Here is a 24,285-nt window from a genome sequence, read left to right on the forward strand (position 1 = left end):
TAGAATGTTGGCGTTTGTGGAAGCTGATGGCTGATCTTTCCTTTGATTGCATGATTGAAATTCTACTTATCAATTTTTCAGGAAGCCATCTAATTATACAAATTAAAATTCAAAGGAAAGCAAAAAGAATGATTACGCCTCACTTGGGGATTGGGGGAGGAGGGTGTGAAACCCGCCTTGCCTCAGACTATAATGCTGTCATTTTTCATCTCCGAGGTCTTCACAAAAATTAACTAATTAATTCTTTTCCCCCCTTGGATGATGCAGCTGACGTGCAATTCTGTTTTTACAATAGAGTTGAGGGGGAGCCAGACTACAGTTTGGCCATCAGAGCTTGGGCCTGAGCAAATGACAATTGCTGGCCCAAGCCTCCGTGGTCAACCTCACCTGGAGTCACTTGTGGGTGGGGAGCATGGACAGAAGCCCAGATTGATAGGTTTGGCCCCTCGCCCCACCTCCAGTAACTCTCAAGTTGGCTACAGTTAGGGACTCTTTTTTTGTGTGGTTGCCTTTCAGAAAGGCCAGCACTGGCCAGGTGCAGTGGCTTACGCCTGTAATCCCAGCACTTTGGGAGGCTGAGGGGGTGGATCACTTGAGTTCAGAAGTTCGAGACCAGCCCAGGCAACATGGTGAAACCCCATCTCTTCAAAAAATACAAAAATTAGCCAGGCATGTTGGCACATGCCTGTAGTACCAGCTACTAAGGAGGCTGAGGTGGGAGGATTGCTTGAGCCTGGGAGGTTGAGGCTGCAGTGAGCCATGAGCTTGTCCCTGCATTCCAGCCTGAGTGAAGAGCAGACCCTGTCTCACCAAAAATAAAAAAGCCAACACTAGCAAAACCGGTTTTTAAAATATATCCATATGGATCTGCTCAAAGGTAACCCCACACATTCTAGGACAACCTTCATCTCCTGACGGATCAGATATGGTCATTCCCCATTTTGGGGGAACTTCCCAATTGTTGAAAGGGTTTGGTATCTCAGGGATGTTACATTAATTATTTATATGATTGGAAATTGTGCTTTTTCCTAGCTCTTTTATTGAAAATCACGTAATTATCGCCATAAATCTTTCGGATGCCTTTTCAGCCTCGTTGCTGGGAAATTAGCCATTCACTTACAGAAACCTGGTAGACCTGAGTCTGACCTTTTGATAAAGTAACTCTTAATGTTTTGCATAACTGATGGCCGTACATCATCATCCTCATTTCTACCCCTTGGGCCTCACTTTTGTCTTCCATCTCTCCTCTTTCTTTCCACTGAGAACCCCTTTTTCTGTGTGTGTGTGTGTGTGTGTGTGTGTGTGTGTGTGTGTGTGTGTGTGTATGTTCTTAAAATAAGACTGATTTAATTGTGTTCCTTGGGGGAAAAAAAAAACACAGAAGACGATAGAGTGGGCCTTAAATGTTGTGCTTCCCAATTGAGATTCTTCAAGCCTTTTTTTTTTTTTTCCAAGACAGAGTCTTGCTCTGTCACCAGGTTGGAGTACAGTGGTATGACCTCAGCTCACCGCAGCCTCCACTTTCCAGATTCAAATGATTCTTTTGCCTCAGCCTCCTGAGTAGCTGGGATTACAGGTGCCTGCCACCATACCCAGCTAATTTTTGTATTTTTAGTAGAGACAGGATTTTACCATGTTGGCCAGGCTGGTCTGGAACTCCTGACCTCAGATAATCCGCCTGCCTTGGCCTCCCAGACTGCTGGGCTTATAGGCATGAGCCACTGCGCCTGGCCAAGATTCACCAAGCCTTCTTTAATCAATGTAAAGAATGCAGTTCCAGAGCAGTGACTCAAAAGCTGGGATACTGGGGACAGCAGTTAATGATCTGGACCTCACCTGGCACATTGGTGATAGTCAGAGGCTTCCAAAGTGCTCAGATCCTGACCCTTCCAGAAGGAGGATGGGCAGCAGCTCCTCTTCCCCGGGCCTCAGTCAGGTCTCCCTCTAAGGAATCCCACATACCCCAAACTACGTGGGAAACCCTTTCTTGCCTCCTCCATCTGCCTCACCTCTGTCTGAAACGTCATGGGGATGCTTACACTCTCTCGATAAGAAATACTTCAGCCCATATAGGTGGGACCCAGTGTCAAGGCCAGCAGCCTGGGACCCTGCCCTTGCTGGTGCTGACTGCGGTCCCCTCCAGCGGCAAGGAAGGTTCAGGAAGGTGGCACCGGACGAACGTTGGTTAGGAGCTGCTGGGGCTTCCCACCCGCGTTCTCACGTGATAGGGTCAGGATTTTGTGTTGTGCTGAGCTGTGGCTTTGACCCCTGTCCCCTGCGCTGCTGTTTTGGAAAGCGTTGTTGTAACTCAAAGGCCTTGGCAGAGCCCCTCAAGTTGCCGCAGTGGATGTCTGCATCTCAGTGCGAGTGCGTCCGGGGCAGGTCCAACTGGCTGTCACTTGGTCTCTGCCACTGGAACACAATTTATTATACTTCAAATTGGTCAGTAAATTGGCATTTATAGCCTTAAAGTTAAAAGCAAGAGGTCTGTTGGAATTTGCTGCTTCCAGAAATAACTGACGATTGTCTCGTGTGCATTCACTTGCTTTCTATTATGAGATGATAAGCAGGAGGCGGCTGAGATGCACTTGGGACAACCACCATTCCCATGTTTTGGGAAGAGAGCAAGTCCCATGAGTCCGGACGGCAGGTTCCCTTATAGAAAGTAGCAGTTAAGTCCCCAATGAGCTGTTGCCCCGTGCCCGGAGGGTCTCCAGAGAGTAAGGATTCTTTTCTCCTTGTTTCAGGGTTCATAGTGGCGTCATGCACGCAGACTCCTGCGAGTTCCCTTAAGTTCTTAGAGGACTGCTTTGCCTTTTGATCTGAGAGTTGCAAAGTTCCATAAAGAATGGCCCTTGTGGATAAGCACAAAGTCAAGAGACAGCGATTGGACAGAATTTGTGAAGGTAAGAGCGTGTTTGGCGGTTTTACCAAACATACCTAGTCCCTCACTCAAATCTTGCTGGCTGCTCCCTTGAGTTGGCTGTGCCACCCCCGCAAGCCAGAGTCCCTCCTGCGATTCCAACACCACACAGCATCGGCACCCTCTGTTGGGTGCCCTTGGCCATGGGCCTGGCCTTGGCTTAGGACAAGGCCTGGCTTCTGGGGCGGGGTTGGGGACTAGGAGGACAGTTTCAGGGCTGGTGGGCCCTGAGGTCCATGTCTTCCGTGTATGATGCATGTGAAAGATGATGTTGATTAGGACCATCTTTTTTCACTTCCTGAAATCTCAGGACTTTACCTGTTTTGGATTAAGATATTTACGATGCTGAATTCCCTGATGTTATGAGATTCCTGAAGAGCCCAGCATTGCCCCTCGTGGTGTGTTCATGTCCCTGGTATCTTTGGAAATGTCTGGAAGTGTTCTATTCGTGAAAAGAAAAATAAACATAATTAAAATCTAATGGAAACCTGGGGACAAAACTCTGAAGTGTTGATTAAGCACTGTACTCTCCCAGATAGCGGGTGGTAAGGAACCACCGTGTGGATCTGGGTTTGGGGGTGAGTGCGCCTGCCAGATGGGGGGGTCGGTGCTACAGGGCTGCTCTTTGCTCAGGGTGATTGCTGGTACTGCCCTACAGGGTGGCTCTCGGAGGGAAGCGAAGGTGGCTCCGCAGCCCCTCTGCACCCCTTCACGCACACGTAGTAGCTGAGCACCAGTTTGCAGACAGGAATATGCAACCCACAGGCCTTCCCCTGCAGCTGCCCCATATGGAATTATCCGTCCTTTAAGTAGATGTGGCTCAAGCCACATGGGGTGGGGACATCGTAGACATTCTGCTGAGTGACTCCACGGCCCCACAGAACTCTGCGCTGCAAGATCACAAAAGCACTGACATTCCGGTTGTTCAGTATAAGGAGTTTGACGTTAAAGGGGTTTTTTAAAGTAAACATTCGCGAACTATAAAAACCTACAGAGAGGTTGGTAGGATAGTACAGTGAACACCCATATGCCATTCAGTTTTCCAGATTTCTTGGAGGGGAGATAGAAATAGAGATATACATATAAATAGACACGTGTGTGAGTAGGTGATGGATTTTCTTCCAGAACCATCTGAAAAAATGCAGGGGCAGCCCTTTACTCTGGAGTACCTATGGCATGGCACCTTTTATCCCATTTCCTACACCCTCCCAATACTGGAAGGAACCCCAGGAATCTAGCCTCAGGACAGTATTGTCTAATACAGGATGCATATCCGCATTCCCCCCACGTCTCTGCCTGTGCAATAGGTAAGGGTCATGCTTTGTGTTGAGTTGTTACATCTCTCTAGTCTCCTTAGTCTAAAATTATCCCCTGGGCTTTTTGACTTTCAGAGACACTGGACTTACTGAAGAGCCCAGGCCCCATTGATTTGTAGGCTATTCCACAGTATGGGTTCTCCCGATTGTATGGGGAGTTGTAAAATTTACTCTTGACTTCCAGTGTAAAGGTGCTCGATTGAGGTTACTGAGTACTTGCTTCTGGAACATGCTCATGATTCAGCTTTCCAGGGGTAGTAGCAGGAATGCCTCTGGAGCTGATTCCACCCGCTTCACCGGGGATTCTCCGGGGGTGTTGCATCGGAAGCTAGAATGGGATTGAAAAGCCAGCCGCGTTTTCTCTGTGTTTCCATGGCTATATAAACCTGACTCGGGCAAAAGCATTGTCTGCTTGCAGACCCTCTGTCCCACCCAGACAGGTGCTGAAGGATGGTTCACCAACCTTCCCACCCTCTTCATGTGTAATAGGAAATTTTCAGCCAATTTTTTATAACAGAAGTTTGCGTTACCTTGCACATGTGTAGTGTTCCAGATACATTTGCAGTTATATTGTTTAAATTTCTCAGTGACCACCATCCACGCAGACAGGCCAAAATGCAGTTACTCCAATGTGGGTCGTCATCTATTTGTCAGCTCCCTGGGCATCTCATTAAGCACTCACAGTTGGTCCCGGCTGCTTTGTTGGTGCTCCTCCTGTGTATAAGCTGACTTAGTCCTTGTGGCAGCTGTTATGGGTCAGGACAGGTGCACCCATCTCACAGGTGCTGCCAGAGAGGTGCTGAGCAGTGGGCAGTTTGCACCCAGGAACCTGGGCAGTCTGTTTTTCTCTGTTTGGCCTTCTCTCATATCAGCTCCTTGGATTCAGCTCTTTCTTCCACCTGAAGGCCTTGAACATGTAACACACACACACACACACACACACACACACACACTCCCTCTAGCTTTGAATTCTCACCATGTCTCTATTGTGTCAACTACTTGTAGAATGTTCTGTATTGATATGCAGAGAGCCTGTCAAACTTTTTTCTTCCCGCTGCCTACACGCGAGGACACAAGGACTTCTGTGTCCCTTAGGTTTGTTTTCTTTCTGGAATCAGGCAGGCCTCTCCAGGATCCCACTGCAGGTACTCCGGTGGAATCTGAGCATCACCCCTGCACAGATACTTCTACAACCTTTCCCTGCTTTCTAAGGCCTGTCCAGCCCCTTCCTCCTTGAAACTTTCAAAGCAAGAAAAAGTGGCATGGAGTTTGATCACTCTGTATGCCCAGAATCAGCCGTGGGGATTCACCCCGCCGTGCTGTGTCTCTACTCTGGGAGCAGGACGCAGAGAGTCTTTGGGACTCCAGCCAAATGAGCTGGAATAATGACCTTTCTAGCCGACGTAAAAGCCAGATTTTAATTTTTTTAATGTAACTCTTTGAGTTTGATATTTATAATTTGTTTGTTTTTCTGATGCCTACTATCAAACAATCCTGTAATACCATGTAAGAATTATTATGAAGGAGCCCCCTCGTAACATAGGCTGATCAGAACAAGATTGTGGTCTCCTCATTCTCAAGTATAATTGAGGTTTTCCTATCTGCTTAGTTTGCTGACCTCATTGACATTGTGAACTGCACCAGCTGGAGGGTTTCAGTACCTGCCTTATCGCATTATGCCAGAACTCGTTTGGTGTGCCCCAAACATTTGTTGGTTGGAGATGAGGGCTAGCTAACAATCACTCAGCATTGCAAAGGGAGCCCAGAAGAACATCTTGCAGAGCCCTGGGTTTGTAGAACTTAATAAACCACAATGGCTGTTGTTGGTGGTAACTTTTTGTTAGAGTTTCTTCTTGTGGGTTATGACAGAAACAGTCCGTAAACGCTGCTCCCCTTTCCTGTTGGTATTGCGATCGCAACTTGAAAAAAGTACGTGTTTCGTTTTACTGCCTTTTGTTTGAATGTGTTAGAGACGTGGAAAATGGTTCCGAGGCCGACATCAGCCGAGTTGTGATGAGTCCCCTTGTAACATGACTCAGGGAGGCTGCTTCTCCATTTCCTCTGCACAAATAAAAGGGACCTCTTCTTAAATAAACAAACTCATGAAACATTCCTCACCTCTGGAATGTTCTCACGACCACAGAGAATAAAAGGAATGAGGGCGATGAGCTGGTTGGATGGATGTGAGGAAGAAGGAGACAAGCTGGTGTCTATGAAACACACAGATAGTTAGAAATTCTGGGAGTCTCGTTCTGCGTCATCTTTGTCATAGACGAAAACGAGAAGTCTTGAGAAGATGCTGCCAGGGATGAGGTGGAAGGAGCTGCCCCAGTACTTTCTTCTGTGTCGTGGGCTCTTCTGCTCTTCCCAGTGGGTTGAGCTTGCCGTTGTGGAAGCACATCTCAGTGGGATGTGCCCCCAAGCAAGGTCATTCGTATGTATAAGGAACAAAGACAGGTGCCTCCAGGTCGCCAAGGTTACCCGAGTGGTCTTGAAGTCCAGAGGGAGGCTCTCCTTCTTCCGGCAGCCTCCTTGCCTGGCAGACACTCATCAGAACCTCCAGGCTGAGAGTGACTTTCTCTTTCCCCAGGAAAGAGCAAAATCCACAGAGTGTTGACAAATGGTTTTGTTTGGTATTTGAGATTTTGTTTGTTTTTGTTCTGGGTAGCTGTTTTGTTTTCACCTATCTTTGTCAAAATGCATTGTAAAATCAGGACTTGTTTTTGTTTGCTTTTTAAAGCACTTTGAGCACTTTGTAAAGAAACAAGAGTTGAAGCCTGCCTGTAGGTAGTCCACCAACAGTTCTAATAAATAACTTTAAATAGCCCCAAAATGTGGATTTTAAAAATGGGATTCATAATGTTGCTATACATTATAATTATATGTTGGGATCAGGCAATTATACACATTTCCAGCAATTATGTGATTAGCTGTAATTGCATTAGCTATGTAAATATACAATAGTCAACTAGACATGCCTTAAAACTCCAAAGCACAAATGAACATACCCAAACAATCTTACGCAAAGGTAAAGGTTCAGGAAACAGTCAAGGCGAAGCTTTACAGGCAAAAGTGCACTTGCAAGGAGTAAAATTTCATGTTTTGCCTTATCTGTCCCCAGCTTTAAGAGAAACTCAGAGTGAGGACCCCTCCCCAGGGAACCCGTCACCTGACCTGTTCCTCCACCAACCCTGGGAATGGGGTTCATAGACTGCCCTCCCTTTCTGCAACTGCGAATCAGGTTCAGTGTTTTATTTCTCTGTTGTTACTCATTTCTCAAGCACAAACATAAGCTTCTCTTTGCACTGGTCAGTTCGGTGATGGGCGGATGCCTTCATACTCACCACTTTTTTCTAATAGCAACATATTAAGGCTGCTTTGCTTTTACTTTGGGGGCCAGGGATGTGTAGTGCAATGAGAGTCAGTGGCTGGGATTTGGGGGTTCATCACCATCTTCTAGCTTGGTTCTGTGGCTGCGGTTTTCAGCTCCTGCCCCCACCACAGTGATTCGCACGGTCTCCCACCCTCTGGTTGGTGGTGCCCTGTCTCCGTCGATGATTGAGTCTAAACCTCCCACAGTGCAGCCTGGAGCCCCTGGGCCCGGCTGCCCAGGGCTTTATTCTCAGTGCCTGCCCTCTTGGTCCCCGCACCTTTGGGAAAAGAGCAGCACCTTTGGGGAAAGAGCGTCTCTGGTTTCAGGCCGAGTCAGTGCCTCGTGGGGAGCAGTGCCTGGGGCGGGGGGCGGGGGGGTGGGCAGGGAAGGAGTGCCTCAGGGGGAACAGTACATACCCGTATTTGGAGGAGGCCCCGGGGTAGCCAGACAGCAGCAGACGGCAGCGTGCACGAGTGCAGAGAACCTTCTGCGCTCTTCACACAACTCAACCTAATTGACAGGTATTTGGGGTGACTGTGAACCAGAACCCCAACATACATTTTGCTGCCAACTTCTTGCCCTCTCTCCTTTTCCAGAATGTACAGTGTTAAGCTGTGAAATGAGACTTCTCTCTGATTGGTTTCTACTGCTTGGCTCTCTTGCTACTAAAGCCCAGGCACCTTGGCTTGCGTGCTCGAGGGCGTTCCTCTGTCTCTGTCTCGTCTCCATCTACAGAGTGACCTCACGTGCCTTTCTCAGCCCTTCCACATCCAGCAGGAGCCAGGCTGAGCACCCCAGCTGGGCTGTGAAGACACCGAGAGGAAGGAGCGTTCTGGGTGTCGAGCACCCGGGCACAGTGGGATCCCACACTCCCTGTCCCTCCAGCCTGTTTCTCATCACCTGAGGGTTTTGTTTTCCGTGCTCCGGTTGAAGAGATGTCTGTGCCAGGAGGGTCCCTCCCTTCCCATTTGCAACCTGGGATGGGTGACATGGAATTTTTCCGAGACTTGGGAGTGAGGCGGAGAGTCAGTTCTTTTGTGTCCGCAGAAAGGCTGACTGTCCCATCAAGGCCTGTGTGCTGAAACTGTCGCGTGCAGGCTCAGGTCCCTGTCAGGCGGCCATTCATATTTGGGCAGTGGATACTTTGCCTCGCTTAGTGTCCACCGTGCCCAGGCTTGCAAATGGGGCCGTTTGGGCTTTGATGTGGGCTCAGGCTCAGAGGGCTGAAGTGGTTGTGATCGGGGGCGGGGGCGGGAGGGGGGCTTCTGGGGACTGTGTCCATGTCTCTGTCATTTTTCCCCATCACACCATACACTCCCTTGAGGCCAGCCGTCCATCACCATCGAGTCATAGTCGACAGTTTGATTTACAGCCCGAGTGTCAAACGAAATGAAAAGCACGTGATGAATGGAGGGAGCACGTGCCGTGGAGGGAGGGGTGCGCTCCGCTCGCAGGTCAGGGGCTCAGCGGCCATGCCGTGGTCTGTCTCTGCAGGCACATGCATTCTCTGGATTATTTTTGGAGTGCTTTTCTCATCTTGATGAGTGGCAGATTTTTTGGACTAAGGACAAAGTGACAGAATTGGACTGAGAAAGCTTCATGGGGGAGGGCTGGCTGAGCCAGCCCTGATTAGGAGCATTGCGAACAAAACCAGACAAAGGAAGAAGTCCTGGGACCTTCTGATCCCAGGACAGCCAAGGAGACCTCAAAACAGTGGAGTGTGATGGGGCGGGGCACCGTGGAGGTGAGGTGGAGACTTTGGGAATCTGCAGGAAAAGCTGCTAAAGAGTGGAAGGGGCCGTGTTCATTGAGCACCTACTGTGTGGAGCATCTCGTGCCAGGTGCTCTCCAGAGCTGAGCGAAGCCTCTTGAGGTCAAGTGTGTTCCATTGCTAGAAATGGGAATCCTGACATGGTCCAAGGTGAGGCCTGTCCTGCATCCCCAGCTGGGGTCCCAGGGCACACTTTGGCACCACCAATACTTTCAAAATGGGCCATGCAAGAGAACGGGCTTGCTTTTTTTATTTTGAAAGCCCATAATGAGTGGTAATCAAACCTAATTTTCACAATGCAGTTCTCAGGACGCTTTACAATATAGGCAAGAAATTGAGTCAGAAGCAATGTGCAGGCCTTTGTTTTCACTTACCATGGCTAAATATTGAGAGACATGAGGGCTGGGGCTTCTTAGGATGCAGCTGATCTGGAAAGGGCTGGGTTGGTTCAGACACTCCACGTCACTCTCCTGACTTCCTTTGGTGCGTTGCGTGGGTGCCCAAGCCTCTGCGCTCCAGGCCTAGAAATTGGTGAGGGCACTCGGTGTGCAAGCAAGGGCGCGGTGCCACTCGGCCCCTTTGATAACTGAAACGATGTCTGGGCAGTTTTGCTAATTGTTGCTGTGTGCTTGTGTGATTTAGATGAAGGCTGCTTTAAAACCCAGCCAACTTTGTGTTTGCTGTGTAACCAGTGCGTTCGGTGTAGTCTCCTACCCTTTGCATTAGATGAGCCAAGTTGGTTACTTTGGGTTGAGGACTTCGGAGGCAGGGGGTTGATGAGAGGAAAGAAAATTTTGTTTTTTTGTTTTGTTTTGTTTTGTTTGTTGTTGTTGTTTTTGTTTTTGTTTTTTGAGATGGAGTCTCGCTCTGTTGCCCAGGCTGGAGTGCAGTGGTGCGACCTCGGCTCACTGCAACCTGAACCTCCCAGGTTCCAACGATTCTCCTGCCTCAGCCTCCCAAGTAGCTGGGATTACAGGTGCGTGCCACCATGCCTGGCTAATTTTTGTATTTTAGTAGAGATGGGGTTTTGCCATGTTGGCCAGGCTGGTCTCCAACTCCTGGCATCAGGTGATCTGCCCCCCTCTCAGTCTCCCAATGTGCTGGGATTACCACACAGGCGTGAGCCACCGCACCCGGCCCGAGAAAACTTTTTTAATGGCACAAATTCCACAACACTTACCTTGACAGAAACATACAAAAATCCACCACAGGCTGTCCACATTTAAAAGCAGGAAATGGGTATGCCATAGGCCGATTTTTCTGCCCTGTGTCTGCTAGAAAACTGCTACCCGCTAACTTCCGCAGCCTCCCTGGGGAGGTGCTGGCTGTGGGAGATGCAGAGGGCACTGTCGTGTCTCCGTCCCGGGATGCAGCAGGCACCGAAGAGCCTCCTGAGATCTTATTTCTGCCGTCACCTGCAGAGCTGCCCTGGCCCTTCGTGTCAGTGGAGGTACGACCAGGAAATGGAAGCCCTGGCAGGTGCTGGACACCCCGTGGGGAAGCTGTTCGCTAAGTTGGGGTCTGCTGCCTCCTGAGAATGAGCTATCCCCTCATAAGGCCTTGAGACAGACCTGGCAGCCCAGCGAGTAGGCAAGTGACAGCACAGCTAAGAGGGACATGCCACTGAGCCAGAGACTCATGTCACTGTAGCCTTCAGCCTCACTGATCCCACCTGATCTTGTCTTTCTGTAAAAGTGAGAATTAGACCCCAGAGTCGTGTTTTCCCACTCATTTCAAGCAGTTTCCTGCATGATTATTCCAGTGGGAACATGAAATGCTTGTTGGCAGTTTGTCCAAAGGCTGCTGTTCCCTGCTCTTCTGGAACTTTCTGGATCCATCTCTGGAATTGTCTGGGTCTCTGTAGGTCTCTGTTGTTGGTAACTGACACCTTGTGTTGCACATGGACTTCGGAATTGGCTTTGGGCGGACATCGCCTGTCTCCCTGACATGGCTGTTGGGTTATTCTACACAACCAGCTTTTTCTTGGGTTCATTTTGTCTGCAAGAGAGTTTGGGTTTATCTTTCTTAATTTTCAGCAGATGATTTTTCTGTTATACAATCATCTTATTTTTACTTGACATAATTTCTATAGAGAATGTTTTGGCTGAATTAAAAAATGAAGCCCATGAGATGTATTACTCTAATTGGTCCCATCTCACTTTTAGTCAACATGAGAATTTTTCAGAAAAGCAGTCCTTTTTAAAAGACTGTAGTGTGTGTGTGTGTGTGTGTGTGTGTGTGTGTGTGTGTTGTTTGTGTAACCAGAGTGTTTGGAAAAGTGTAAGTCCAGTTACAGGTGTTCTTACCTAGCACGGGAAAACATCTGTCATAATATTTGTCAAATCTCAGAGCCTTGGCTGTGTGAGTTTGGGTGGTTTCCAAGCAGAACAGGTTGGAAGCTGATAGAAATGGAAGCTGGGCCTCCTGGTCCAATGGGAGGCTGACGCCGCCCCAAAGCGCATCTGCCCACATCTGCCCCTGCTCCTGCCATCACCCTTGAACACCAGCTCAGGAACCTCCCTAAGAATCATTACTGGTTTCTTAGGAGTTACCAGGTAAACATTCTTCTATAGAGCCCTGTTTCCGTTTGAGAACTTGCTGAGCTGAAAACCAGATAGTAAATAAGCGGGTGAGTCAGCAGAGCTACCTTACCCTGCTTCAAAAAGACAGCATGAGGGATTTTCCTGGAATGCTCCGAGTTCATCCACCCATCTTTGAAGGGTGTGCCTGCACCCTGAGTGGGGTTACGTAGTACTAACACCACGTAATGTCACGTTGTTCATTACAACAAGGAGAAGAAATTAGCAAAGTGGCTTAATCCTGAAGTGTTGGCCGGGCACAGTGGCTCACGCCTATAATCCCAGCACTTTGGGAGGCCAGGGCGCGTGGATCACCTGAGGTCAGTTCAAGACCAGCCTGGCCAACATGGTGAAGTAGATGGAGACATAGTCTCTACTGAAAATATAAAAATTAGCCAGGCATGGTGACACACACCTGTAATCCCAGTTACTTGTGAGGCTGAGGCAGGAGAATTGCTTGAACCCAGTAGGTGGAGATTCCAGTGAACAGAGACTGTGCCATTGCACTCCAGCCTGGGAAACAAGAGCAAAACTCTGTCTCAAAAAAAAAAAAAAACATTAGGGCCGGATGCGGTGGCTCATGCCTGTAATCCCAGCACTTTGGGAGGCCGAGGCGGGCAGATCACAAGGTCAGAAGATCAAGACCATCCTGGCTAACACGGTGAAACCCCGTCTCTACTAAAAATACAAAAAAAAAATTAGCCAGGCGTGGTGGTGGGTGCCTGTAGTCCCAGCTACTCAGGAGGCTGAGGCAGGAGAATGGCGTGAATCCAGGAGGCGGAGCTTGCAGTGAGCCGAGATCACGCCACTGCACTCCAGCCTGGGCAACAGAGCGAGACTCCGTCTCAAGAAAAAAAGAAAATACTAGTATTTCTCTTTAGAAGATTCTAAGTAGAGTGCTAGATTGAGAGAGATGTGAGTGAGGAACAGCACTCTTGGGTTTAAAGCTTGCAGGTATGCATATTGTCTCATTTTAAAATGCTTTCAGTGTGTATAGCCTTTGTAGCTTCCTAATCACCGGCTTTTATTTTTGCTGTGAATTCTTTGTCATGGGAATCCTGCAGGGCAGGAACCTACCGTGTTAGTCTGGGATGTTGCTTCTCTGGGACTGTTCTGTATGTTTAAGGAAATGTCTTAATACTTTGGGGCGCTCCTTTATCTAAATAACTGCTCTTCTTTGCATTATTGCACCGAAGTCCTTTGTGGACTCCGAAAGCTTAATCCATGTGAATACGGAAAATCATCTGCAGGATCTAAGCCTGCTGGAATTAGGCTTTTCTTTCTGACGTACCTAAAAGAAGATGAGATATTCAGATGCAGCCGCTTCCCAGTTTTGCTTTGCAGTGTAAGGTTTAGTCGCCCATCCTCCTGTTCCTGTGACCTCTGTTGCAGTCACTTTAAATTCCAGATTACACACGCCCTTCCCTGGCACACACACCCTTCCCCCAGCCCCCCGCCCCACCGCCGCGGGAGTATGAGCGGATCTGTGTTTTGCAGTAATAAGGTAAAGAATGCATTTGGGCTTTGATTCACAACCAGAGAGTCATCTCAAAGCCAGATCTTAGTATTATCAAAGCATCAGGTTTCAGAGCTGGCCCCTTTTTTGGGCTAGACATCCATGGCCTAGGATCACGTGTGGACCTTTTTCTGTTTATCCACGTTTAATTTGTGTTTAGCTGTGCCATGGATTAACGTTTCATCGCGGTGGATTAAGAGTGGACTGACACTGCAGCAGCATTATTTTGCTTCTGTTGCCTCTCAGGAATCAGTGGCGGGGGTGGGAGCAGCCCTGTCCAGAGTGGGAGACAGTGCTCATCCTAAAAGTACCCTGGTGCAGAAGGGGGAGTATAAACCCGAGCTTCAGTGTGGAAGTAAATCCCAGTTGCAGCTTGGGAGGGCTGGATGGAGCAAGCTGCCGGCTTCATCAGTCTAACGAGATGTCACATGGAACAAAGCTTTAGGGGTTTTATTTAGCTCCTAATCCTCATGCTGAGAGAGCCCCGGTCCATGTGAGCACACCAGCTAGGAAGGGGGACCTGGCAGGCTGGGGACAGCCTCCTCTCTGGGACTGAGCTGTAAGAAACGGACCTCTCTGGCTATCATTGGGGAGTGAGGCAAAGTTACCGTGAGTCTTATGTTTTGTCTGCTAAGGTTTCGGAGGATTAATAATTTAGGCCATGCTTTGAAACAGAAAACCCCCAGTTGGTTGTCCCTGCCGTCTCGGAAGGGTTAGCACACAGCCAGGTCTGTGTTTGATGTATGTAATTGAAGATTTATAAAGAAAAGCTTCTCCTCTGCCTCGTCCGCAGTCATTTTTTTTCCAATGCCAGTTCCCAGCAGGCATATAAATATTGGTCGTTCTCAGAGCTGGGATGCTGCCGGGTGGTACGAGGGCCCCTGGGAGAACGCCGAGTCCCTGCGGCCTCTCGGGAGGAGAAGCTCCCTGACGTATGGCACGGCAGAGGGGACTTGGTTTGAGCCAAACCACCGACCACAGGACGCTGCCCTGCCCGGGGCCGCCGAGCCCTACCTGTACCAGGAGGCCGTTTATAACTCAGTGGCTGCAAGAAAGGGGTCTACTCCTGACTTCACCTTCTACGACAGCAGACAGGCAGTGATGTCTGGTCGCAGCCCCCTGCTGCCACGGGATTACTACAGTGACCCGTCTGGAGCTGCTAGGGCGCCCAAAGAGCCTCCCCTCTATCGAGACCCAGGAGTCAGCCGGCCGGTCCCCAGCTATGGAGCACTTGGCAGCAGAACGTCATGGGATCAAATGCAAGGCCGGTCACCTGCCCTGCAGGATGCCGGTCACCTGTACCGAGATCCTGGAGGTAAAATGATCCCTCAGGGGCAGCGGACACACAGCAGGGCTGCATCCCCCGGGCGGTATGGACGGGAGCAGCCCAACGCCAGGTATGGGGCGGAGGCGCCTGCCTACCCCCCCAGCCAGGTCTTCAGCGACATCGGCGAAAGACCCATTGAGCCTGCCTCTGCCAGACAGGTGGCCCCGACGTGCCTGGTTGTGGACCCCAGCTCAGCTACTGCCCCCGAGGGCAGTACAGGGGTGGCCCCGGGGGCCCTGAATCGAGGCTACGGGCCTGCCCAGGAAAGCATCCCGTCCAAGATGGCTTATGAGACTTACGAAGCTGACCTGTCCGCATTCCAGGGTCCTGGTGGCAAGAGGACCGTGCCCCCTGAATTCCTGGCCTTTCTGCGGGCGGAGGGGCTGGCAGAGGCCACGCTGGCAGCCCTACTACAGCAGGGCTTTGACTCCCCAGCTGTCCTGGCTACCCTGGAGGATGCGGATATCAAGTCTGTCGCACCCAACCTGGGCCAGGCCCGTGTTCTGAGCCGCCTGGCCAGCAGCTGCAGGACCGAGATGCAGCTGCGGAGGCAGGACCGGGTGGGCCCCCTGCCCCGGGCGCGGTCCAGCAGCTTCAGCCACCGAAGCGAACTGCTCCATGGTGACTTGGCTTCTCTGGGCACTGCAGCCCTGCAGCCCCAGCCTGCAGGTCCCCTGCAGACAGCAGCCCCCCGAGCTGGAGACCCGGCTCGCCGCCCCTCCAGCGCACCATCTCAGCACCTCCTGGAGACGGCGGCCACCTATTCTGCCCCTGGCGTGGGTGCCCATGCCCCCCACTTCCCCTCCAATTCAGGGTACAGCTCTCCCACCCCTTGCGCCCTGACAGCGCGTCTGAGCCCCACGTACTCCCTGCAGTCAGGGGTGGCCTTGACTAACCCAGGCCCCTCGAACCCCCTTCACCCAGGCCCCAGAACAGCCTACTCCACAGCATACACGGTGCCCATGGAGCTGCTAAAGAGGGAGCGCAACGTGGCCGCCTCTCCGCTGCCCAGCCCTCACGGCAGCCCCCAGGTCTTGCGGAAGCCAGGTGCGCCCCTGGGGCCATCCACCCTGCCGCCAGCCAGCCAGAGCCTCCACACACCTCACTCACCGTACCAGAAGGTGGCCCGGCGCACGGGGGCGCCCATCATCGTGTCCACCATGCTTGCACCAGAACCAAGTAATACATCCTCCCCGCCTGTCCTGCCTGGGGACCTGGGGGGAGCAGGGGGGTGCGGGGTTGTGGAAGTTTGAACATAGGATGGCAAGTCCTCACTCACCAGGCCACACACACACACACACACACACACACACCACCAAACAAGAAAGATGCAGCACTGTGACCAGTTGACACGGCTTCTCTTAGGTTAATCAGATTTGTGTATCAGGCCAGATCTGCTGGGGCAGCAGTGCCCTCCTGTTCTTTAGTTGAGGTCGGGTTGATTTGTAGATTTCCCATGACAGTGGTATAACTCAACTGTGTTTCTTGGAGAAACTCAGAAGTCACTCAGAACAGACTGCAGCCTTGAGCTCACAAGGGGTGGCCTTTTCTCTAGTTCACGCTGGGGAGCTTTGGAGAAGGCAGGAATGTTTCATCAAATGCTGGCTCTAAAGCGTGCATCCTCCATTTAGAAGGGCGTGATCGTGTGAAAACGTACCTCTCACGGGTCCGCACGTCATATCGGAGGCAGTGATTACCCACCGTGGAGATGAAAATGTGTGTGTTTGCATACTTGTGGGTTAAACAAAGCAAGATGTTGAAATCCCTCAGAACTCTCTGTTTCAAAAACAGATTTAGTCTCTCATATCAGAAAATACAGTTGGGAATTCCGCTTGCTTGAAGGGAAGAATATATTTCCAAGTCCAGGAAAGGGAGAGTTGATGGTAGGTGGTTTTCTTCCCAACGTGTGCCAGGTGTAATTTATGGCGTGTGTTTCCTTGGACATTGTGGATGAAGTCCTAGGTGGGCGTCCTCAGAACACCATTTAGAATGTTTATTTTAACTCTAGAGTCTTGACCAAAAATTTAAAATGTGAATCAGTTTTCTTCCTTTCAGACACACTTCTTGCCTCCCCGCCTGCCTCCCCTACATAATTCAGAAAACAGAATCCTTTTCAAATGATTTTTTTTTTCCTGAATGGCTTGTGAAAAACAGGATGAAACAGTAAGATCTACCTTTTTGAAAATAGCCTTGAAGCAACTGTAGGCGGGGACCGAGGCGCCGGACCTCACAACCCTGCAGAGACCCCCTTAAGTGTCTCTGCCATTGCTGTGTGGCCCTTCTGCTATTAATATTACCTCCTAGAGGTGACCTCCAGGCATTTTGCTTTTTGTTTCCAAGTGGAGACTGAGCAACTGGCCTGATTTTCTGTTTTGTCGTATAGATTCTGGTTTTGTCTCATGGATTTTTTCAAGTCTGATCACATCATTATTTGACTTTCTCGAATACATGTGCGGCAGGAGGGACGTCAGATAATTTTTCCGAGGGCCTGTGCCTGCTCTCTGAGTCAAACGTTCTTTCTTTGCAACCAACTAATTTGCATGGCGATGACATTTGTTGCTCCAGTAATTTCATCTGATAATGGCCGGGCTTGCAAAGCGGATCTGAAAACATATTCCTTAATTATGTGTTGCTAAGTGACGGGAGGGTTTGGTCATAATCACAGAAAGATTATCTCCTCACCCTAGTCGTGGAAAGGTTTTGCTGAAGGAGGACCTGTAAGATTGCCTTCTTTTCTTTTCTTTCCTTTTTCCTGTTTATTTTACACTTGCCTTTTAACGAAAACATTCACCGTTATTTGGGTATGGAGTGAGGGGTATTATATAAGTTGTTTGCAGTGTGATTGTTAACACGATGTTTTGCAGACCGGAGGATATTGATTTTTACTTAATTTGCGTGGCAGCGAGCCAGTGCCAGGGAAGTCTGCAGGCAGAAGCCAGCCAGCAAATCAAATGTCTCTGTTCAGTGATCCACCCCATAGCTGCAGTTTTCCTCCTCGTTCCTTATCGTATGTTCATCGTGGCTTTACTCCCCACACCCTGTCGGGAAGGGGGCAGGGGCTGGTGTCTCTGGTAGTGCTTCAGCTGTGTACATGGCCGTACATTTTGTGCGGCAGTTTCCGTGGAATCCACAGGCAGATCTGGATCTGTCGGAGCCAGCAGGGAAAGTAGATGGTGTGTGTGTGGAGGATAATGTTTACGTTTCAGGAAAGCACAGGTTGGGCAGTCCCAGCGGCCTCTGGTCCAGGACGCGCAGCTATCTGGAAATCCAGTGTTGCTTGTTCGGGACGCCACCAGCATGAACGCATCTTCGTTCTGGTGCTGCCTAACTTGAGGGCTTGCATCCCATCGGAGGGACAAGGAACTCTCTTCTGGAAGTTGACTCTCTTCCTCCCTTCGGGACGGGCAGTGTTGCAGTATTTACAATAAGGTGGTTTGGGGTTTGGGGATTGTTTTCGGTATCTGTTTTATTTTCGTATGCTTTGGCTATTTCTAACATATGTTTACTTTTTCTCAGTCTATGAACTACCTGCCTTATCTTGGTGGGTTTTGTGCGTACACACAATAGGCTCCTTTTTCTAGTCCAGTCCGCTGACCAGGCAGTCCAGAGTGACAACGTGAGGAGGGCATATGCCGCGGGGACCCCAATGCGGCCCACCAGCCCCGGTGACATGGACAAATTGGGGCTCCTCAGGCCCACGTGAGTGGCAGCACCTGGTGGGTGGTGGGGTCGGCTGTCGCTCTCAGGCTGACCTGGCCGGCTATGGCACGAGTCGCGGAGCCCTCCGGCGGTGGCTGCGAGCCAGCAGTCTCCCCGTGTCACGTGCTATCACCCGAGCCCTGCCAGCACCAGATGCAGCGGGGAGCATCAGAAACAACGAACAGGGCTGCGGCCATTTTCATACCTTTGTCTTCACAAAATACAGCCAAGCCTGCAACCTGCACAGGGCTCAGCTCAGGACACACCCTGGGGGCAGAGTTTCAGATGTGAGAAACGCAGTCCCAGCCCAAAGAGCCACAAAAAGATCTTTCTGAGCTTTTTCCATTTTCTTCCAGCCATTTTTCTTGATGCAACTGGATTAATGGGGCACACATGACCCCTGTCTAGTTGCTAAGGTCACTGCCTGAAGACTCTTCAGGATGGGGGGAGGAGCGTGTGGTCTGTGTGAAGGGGCTGTTGAGGCTGATGGTTGTGACAGTTATCTGTCACCAGAGCTGGTCACTCGCATGGCTTCTTTTGGTGTGGCCTTGGTTTCCAGCAACTGGAGGTGTGAACTCTGGTCTCCTGGGTAGAAAGCACTCCCATCAATAATTTTAGCCCTATCTGCATAGAGGGTCTCCCCCATCGGCCCACACCCCTGCTACTGAGTCCTCATGCAGCCTTGCCTCTTGTTGAGGCTCCCTCTGCACCTTGAGATCTGTGCTGGGGCAGAGGACACACTGCTCTTGAGGGTCTTGACCCTTAAACCTTCGACTGGCTTCCCCTGTATCAGAGCACAAGGACATTTGGGGGCGAAGTCCAGGGGCTGTGACCCCAGGCTGGCCCTGCAGACCAGCAGAGGGATGAGTGCAGCCCTTCCTGTGTGCTGGCCATGCGGTCCAGCCAGGGAGAGTTGTAAGGGAGCCAGGAAACCTCTTTCTGGCTGCCCCCAGGATCCCCGAGTCCCAGACACAGACCACTGCCCTGGGCAGGGCCCAGCGTGAGATCGGGGGCTTGTTCACTCCTTCCGTCCTTACTGACCTGTCACCTGCTGTTCCTTCCTTCCATCCTTCCATCCTTCCTCATTGACCTCTCCCCTGCTATGTGCCAGGCCTGTGACTGGATGTTTGGGGCTCCCAGGTGGGCAAGACTCAAGGCTTGTGTTCAGGTGCTTTCTGGTCTGGGGGCCAGGAAAGGCAATTAATAAAAGGACAGTTACTGTGACTATGAATAGCAGGGACCAGGATGGGGCCTGTGGAGCACCTGGAGCTCCAGGGCTGCCTGGCCACTCCTGTGCTTGGAAGAGCATCCCTACAGCGCATGTGTGTGCACCAGCAGGGATGCAGGAGAGGAGGGCGGAGCTCAGCACCGCAGCCAGACTGGGGCCAGGGGAGAGGACACCGCCCAGGCTGGCGTGGGGCAGATGGAAGTGTGTGCGTGAGCTGTCATGTGCAAGGGCAGCTAAGGGCCTGACTGGTGTTTTGAGACTCCCTGTGGCATCTCTTTTCTTGCAAAGTAATCTATACCTGCATAGTCAAAACATTACAACATTATGGAGCCACATAGCCAGGATTCTGCCCCACCCCAGCCTGGTAGAGCCAGAACCTCGGCACGGCCTCCCTTCCAAATCCAAGAGGAGCTGAACGGTTCCCAGGTGCTGACAGCTCAGCCTTTTCTAGCAAAACAGTGAACACACCCGACATCAGTGAGCTCTGCGGGTCTTCCCTTTGGCTTTTGTACTTGATCAGTCATTGGGTTTCATGGCCCGGTGTTCTCTGCATTCAGGGTGCCCCTGGGCAAGTCAGCTGCTACTGGCCTCTGTGCCTCTGAGGCCCTGGTTGTGGCTGATGCCTGACCTCCTGAGCCTCCCAGCCCTTCTTGTGAACTTGCCAGATCACCCTCTGCCTTCTTTGCAGAGCATCAGTGATCATCCCTCCCTCCCGTTGCTGCCCTGAAGCATTCGCATCTTGGTGTGCCCCCCTTAACAGACTGAACTCTGTGAGTGCCTGAACCTGGCCTCGCCCTTTGTTCATGGAGCTCATTCTGCTAGGCTGAGACTGGGTTTCTTGGTCCCCTTTCAGGCTCCTGGACGTGCTGTGGACCCCAGGAATATGATTTCAGCCCAGGAGCATAAAGTAGTTGAATGCATGTCCCGGAGGAGTGCCGCCTGCTTTGTGTTTGGGCAAGTGTGTTGAGTTCTCTGTGCTTCTATTTCTATGTCTGTCAAAGGGGGTAGGTCTTGAACCTGCTTCCTGTGCTTCTGGGAGAGCAGTGAGCAGAGAAGGAAGAGATTGCTTGCATGTTGAGGTTGGAGCTGCCTGGCCTCAGCAGGGAATGGTGCTTTTCTTGTTGTGGTTGACCCTTGGCCTCTTCTCACACAGGACTGCTGAGGTCCTTGGGGTCTCGGGGGCCAAACTTGTCCCCCAGCTCTGACTCCTTCACAGCACTTCCTCTGACCCCTTGGGTGTGGATTTCATTCTGTCCATGGAGGACATGGGGTGAACTACACCCATACAACTAGACAGCCCCGCTGGGGTCCTCAGTTTGGTGCAAAGACTGCTGTCCTAGGCCTCTGTCTTGTTAAAGCTTAGTGAGTCTTTTTTCAAAAGTGGGTATCTGGGCATTTTCTATAAGCCCACATTGCACAGAGTGTGTCCTCTGCGCTGGTATGTGGGTGATTGGACCAGGAGTCTGGCCAGAGAGTAACGTGGGTGCTTGGCATCAGCTGACTGGGGTTGCAAGTCTCAGGCCTTCTGCCTAACAGAAGGTGGGCTCCTGGCCGCATCTGGAGGGCTCCAAGGGGGAAGAGGTCGACAAACGATTTCTGCTGGGCATGGTGCAGGACTCAGAGCAGGTGGTGAGTGAGGTCGGCGCTTGCTGTTAGTTTGAAGGAATTGACCAGACTGCTGCTGGGACCGTGGCCAGCTCTGCCCGCATTCCAGTCACCAGACCCTCTTCTGTCTGTCTCCACAGGGCCCGCGTTGACTGGCCTCCTCATGTCTATAGGGGCGTTCCATCTTCTGGTTTCGAAAACAGTTCCACATGGAGTAGGGAGATCCAGTTGTCCCAGTGTTTGCTTTGTGCTTTGCAGAAGCTGAGCTGTGGAGAGCTGGGCTGGGTAGAGCAAAAGTAGAGCTTCACGCCAGACTTCTTACATTTGGAAACTAACATTCTAAGGAAGAGAGACTTTTTTTTTTTTAGTGAGAAAGTCAACATATATTAACAGGAAAGCTTTTCAGGTGTTTGGCACAAATGTATTTACCCCTAAGAGCATATGAAGCAAGAATTCTAAAGCTTTTTCACAGATTCCTTGCTCATACGTGGGAGAGGGTTTTTTTTGTTTTGTTTTGTTTTTTTAATCCATAACTAAGTAGCCCATGTTAGCGAAATAGAAACGAGTGTAATTAAACGTGCTGTTGTCAGGTGTGTGTTCCCCACTCTGAGGCTGGCTTCAACAAAGGGCTTTCTAGTTGTTTTTTACATAAAGGATAAAAAAAACTAGCCTCCGTTCACTTTTCTTGCCCCCTCCAGTGGGAGGGAGGAACTGCTGAAGGAACAGGAAGGTACACTGTAGTTAAATTTAGCCCAACAGCAGCTTTCAGCATGTGAATAAAACAACTTTTGCCAAATTGTTAGGAGAGCAAAAAATCCAACCTAGAAACACCTGTCCCCATCGAGAGGGTGAGTGGCCCCTTGGAGAACTCATCCCAGGAGGGTTTGCAAATGTCATTGGTACATGGGGCAGCTGTGTGACCATTTGAGGGAGAAGACTGTGGCTGAGTTAGTACCCTGGGTGTGTTCCACCAGAAGGGGCAAGAGTAGGAACCCTGATTCCTGGTCTCCAAATGCAGTTGTGTGGGGTACCAGTGGGGTTGGCGGGGAGCGCGTCCGCAATACCAGCTAGATATGAACATGGTGCCTCCTCAGGAGTGGTGGGGTGCACCTACCCAGGTGGCCCATGGAATGTGCCTCTTGCCCCTTTGCCAGGGCCAAGGTAGGGGAAACCAGCCTTGAGAGAATCTAGGGCCCTGACTGAGTTCAGTAAATATTAGGATTTGTCACTATTGTAGAGCTTTTTTTGTTGTTGTTTTTTTTTGTTTTTTTTTTATTAGACAGTCTTGCTCTGTCACCCAGGCTAGAGTGCAGTGGAGCAATCTCCGCTCACTGCAACCTCAGCCTCCCGAGTAGCTGAGACCACAGGTGCTCACTACCACACCCGGTTGATTTTTATATTAGTAGAGATGGGATTTCTCCATGTTGGCCAGGCTGGTCTCAAACCCCTAACCTCAGGTGACTCCCCTGTCTCAGCCTCCCAAAGTGTTGGGATTACAGGCGTGAGCCACTGCATCTGGCCTATTGTGGAGCATTTGACAAGGATGATCCCCTATCTGAAATCCCAGGAAAACTCTGGACATTCTTCCTCTGACAGGCGCAGAGAGGTTCACCCCCTACCCTGAGTCCTACAGCAGGATGTGGCCCATGCCATGATGATCCCCAGGCACAGTGCCTTACCACAGCAAGGGGAAGTCAACAATGGTATACACTTGGGGAGGAGTCACCAGTCCGAGCTGGAAGCCAAGGTCTGTGTCAGCAAGAGGAAACAGGACAAAGTGGCTGGGCTCTGGAGCAAGAGTCATGACAGGCTCTGGAGCAGGAGTCATGATGGGCTCTGAGGCTCGCTTCCCATGGGTAACACTGGGGTGATGGTGCCCACCCCACCTGCCCCCAGGGCTCTGAGAACTGCTTCACACCAGAGCTGTGTGCACGGCAAGCTCAGGGCCCCCAGCTGGCTCCACGCGCACCTGCTGGTGCTTGCCTGGCTCCAGCTGCTGCCCTCAAGACCACACCTGCATCCGAGCTGCTCTGACTGCAGGGCCAAACTCCTTCTCCTGGATCATGCTGCTGCCTGGGAGAGTTCAGGGAATTAATTCTCCCAGTGAAGAGCGAACGCCATTCTTCTGTGTGATTAAATGAAATGTAAAATGTTCTTTGGACCTAAGAGGATTTAAGCTAGCTCTTGGGAACGGCTGTAACACACACAACGGTAAAGTTTTAATAAATGGAAAAGTAAATGTAGGAAAAGGTGAGGGAGGGTGGTGGGGCCAGAACACAGCGTCCCCTGCAGTCCTGTACACAAGGATAGATGGGAATTCTGCTCTGAGCTTCCTAGCAACCAAAGAAAGAGGGAAACTGATCACGTAGAAGAATCACACTGTGTAAGATGGGACCGATGAACCCGTTGCTCAGAAGCAGAGGTGAGTTTCTCCTGCCTTTATTGCCTCTCCAAAGAAGCGGCATCAGCGCTAGTTTGCAGTTTCTTTCTGGCATTACCTCCCTGCTCCTCAGCACCTTCCTCCGCTGCCCTTCGACAGCCTCCTGCATGTCACCTTCGAATTTCACCAGGGCCTCATCCTAGTTGAAGCTGTTAAGCTCTTCTTGCACTTGGCTGGTACAGTCAGCTGTTCTTTGGCACTGACTTCCCTCGGGGTTCCCACCTCCTCTTCTGACCCAGCCTCATTAAGGGATTGCATTCAGGGATTTTTTGTGGTGGAAGGAAGCTCTGCCTGCGGAGCTGAATGTTGGCACCAACCGCCCAGCACAGGCCAGTCCATTCCCCTTCCATCCACAGTGCTTAGAGCTGACCTCTGACCTCTCAACCCAACACATTTCCCCACTGGGGATTTGCCTATTAGATGCTTTTTATATGAAGGAATAAATATGCCTTTGTGATGGGTTCTAGTGTTTTCCTGTAAACTGGGCTCTGAGCCTAGGATGCTGTAG

The 24,285-nt window shown here is 50.8% G+C and overlaps 1 protein-coding gene across 6 annotated transcripts in view; it reads left to right on the forward strand.

The window, feature by feature from the left end:
• CTBP2 (C-terminal binding protein 2) overlaps positions 1 to 24,285 on the forward strand; it is a 171,379-nt gene that overhangs the window by 118,977 nt on the left and 28,117 nt on the right. For 4 of the 6 annotated variants that reach the window (XM_009215593.3, XM_017944418.3, XM_009215591.4 and 1 more), the window contains exon 3: positions 2,748 to 2,906. The exons of 1 other annotated variant lie outside the window; for it this stretch is intronic. In XM_009215593.3, coding sequence (XP_009213857.1) covers positions 2,849 to 2,906 — 58 coding nt within the window. In that variant the 5' untranslated portion in view covers positions 2,748 to 2,848. Of the gene's footprint in view, positions 1 to 2,747; positions 2,907 to 12,792; positions 15,985 to 24,285 lie in introns of those variants that run through there. One more of the 6 variants, XM_003904385.5, reaches the window with a different exon arrangement.

This window comes from Papio anubis, chromosome 11 (genome assembly GCF_008728515.1).
Source record: "Papio anubis isolate 15944 chromosome 11, Panubis1.0, whole genome shotgun sequence".
Classification (NCBI taxonomy): domain Eukaryota; kingdom Metazoa; phylum Chordata; class Mammalia; order Primates; family Cercopithecidae; genus Papio; species Papio anubis.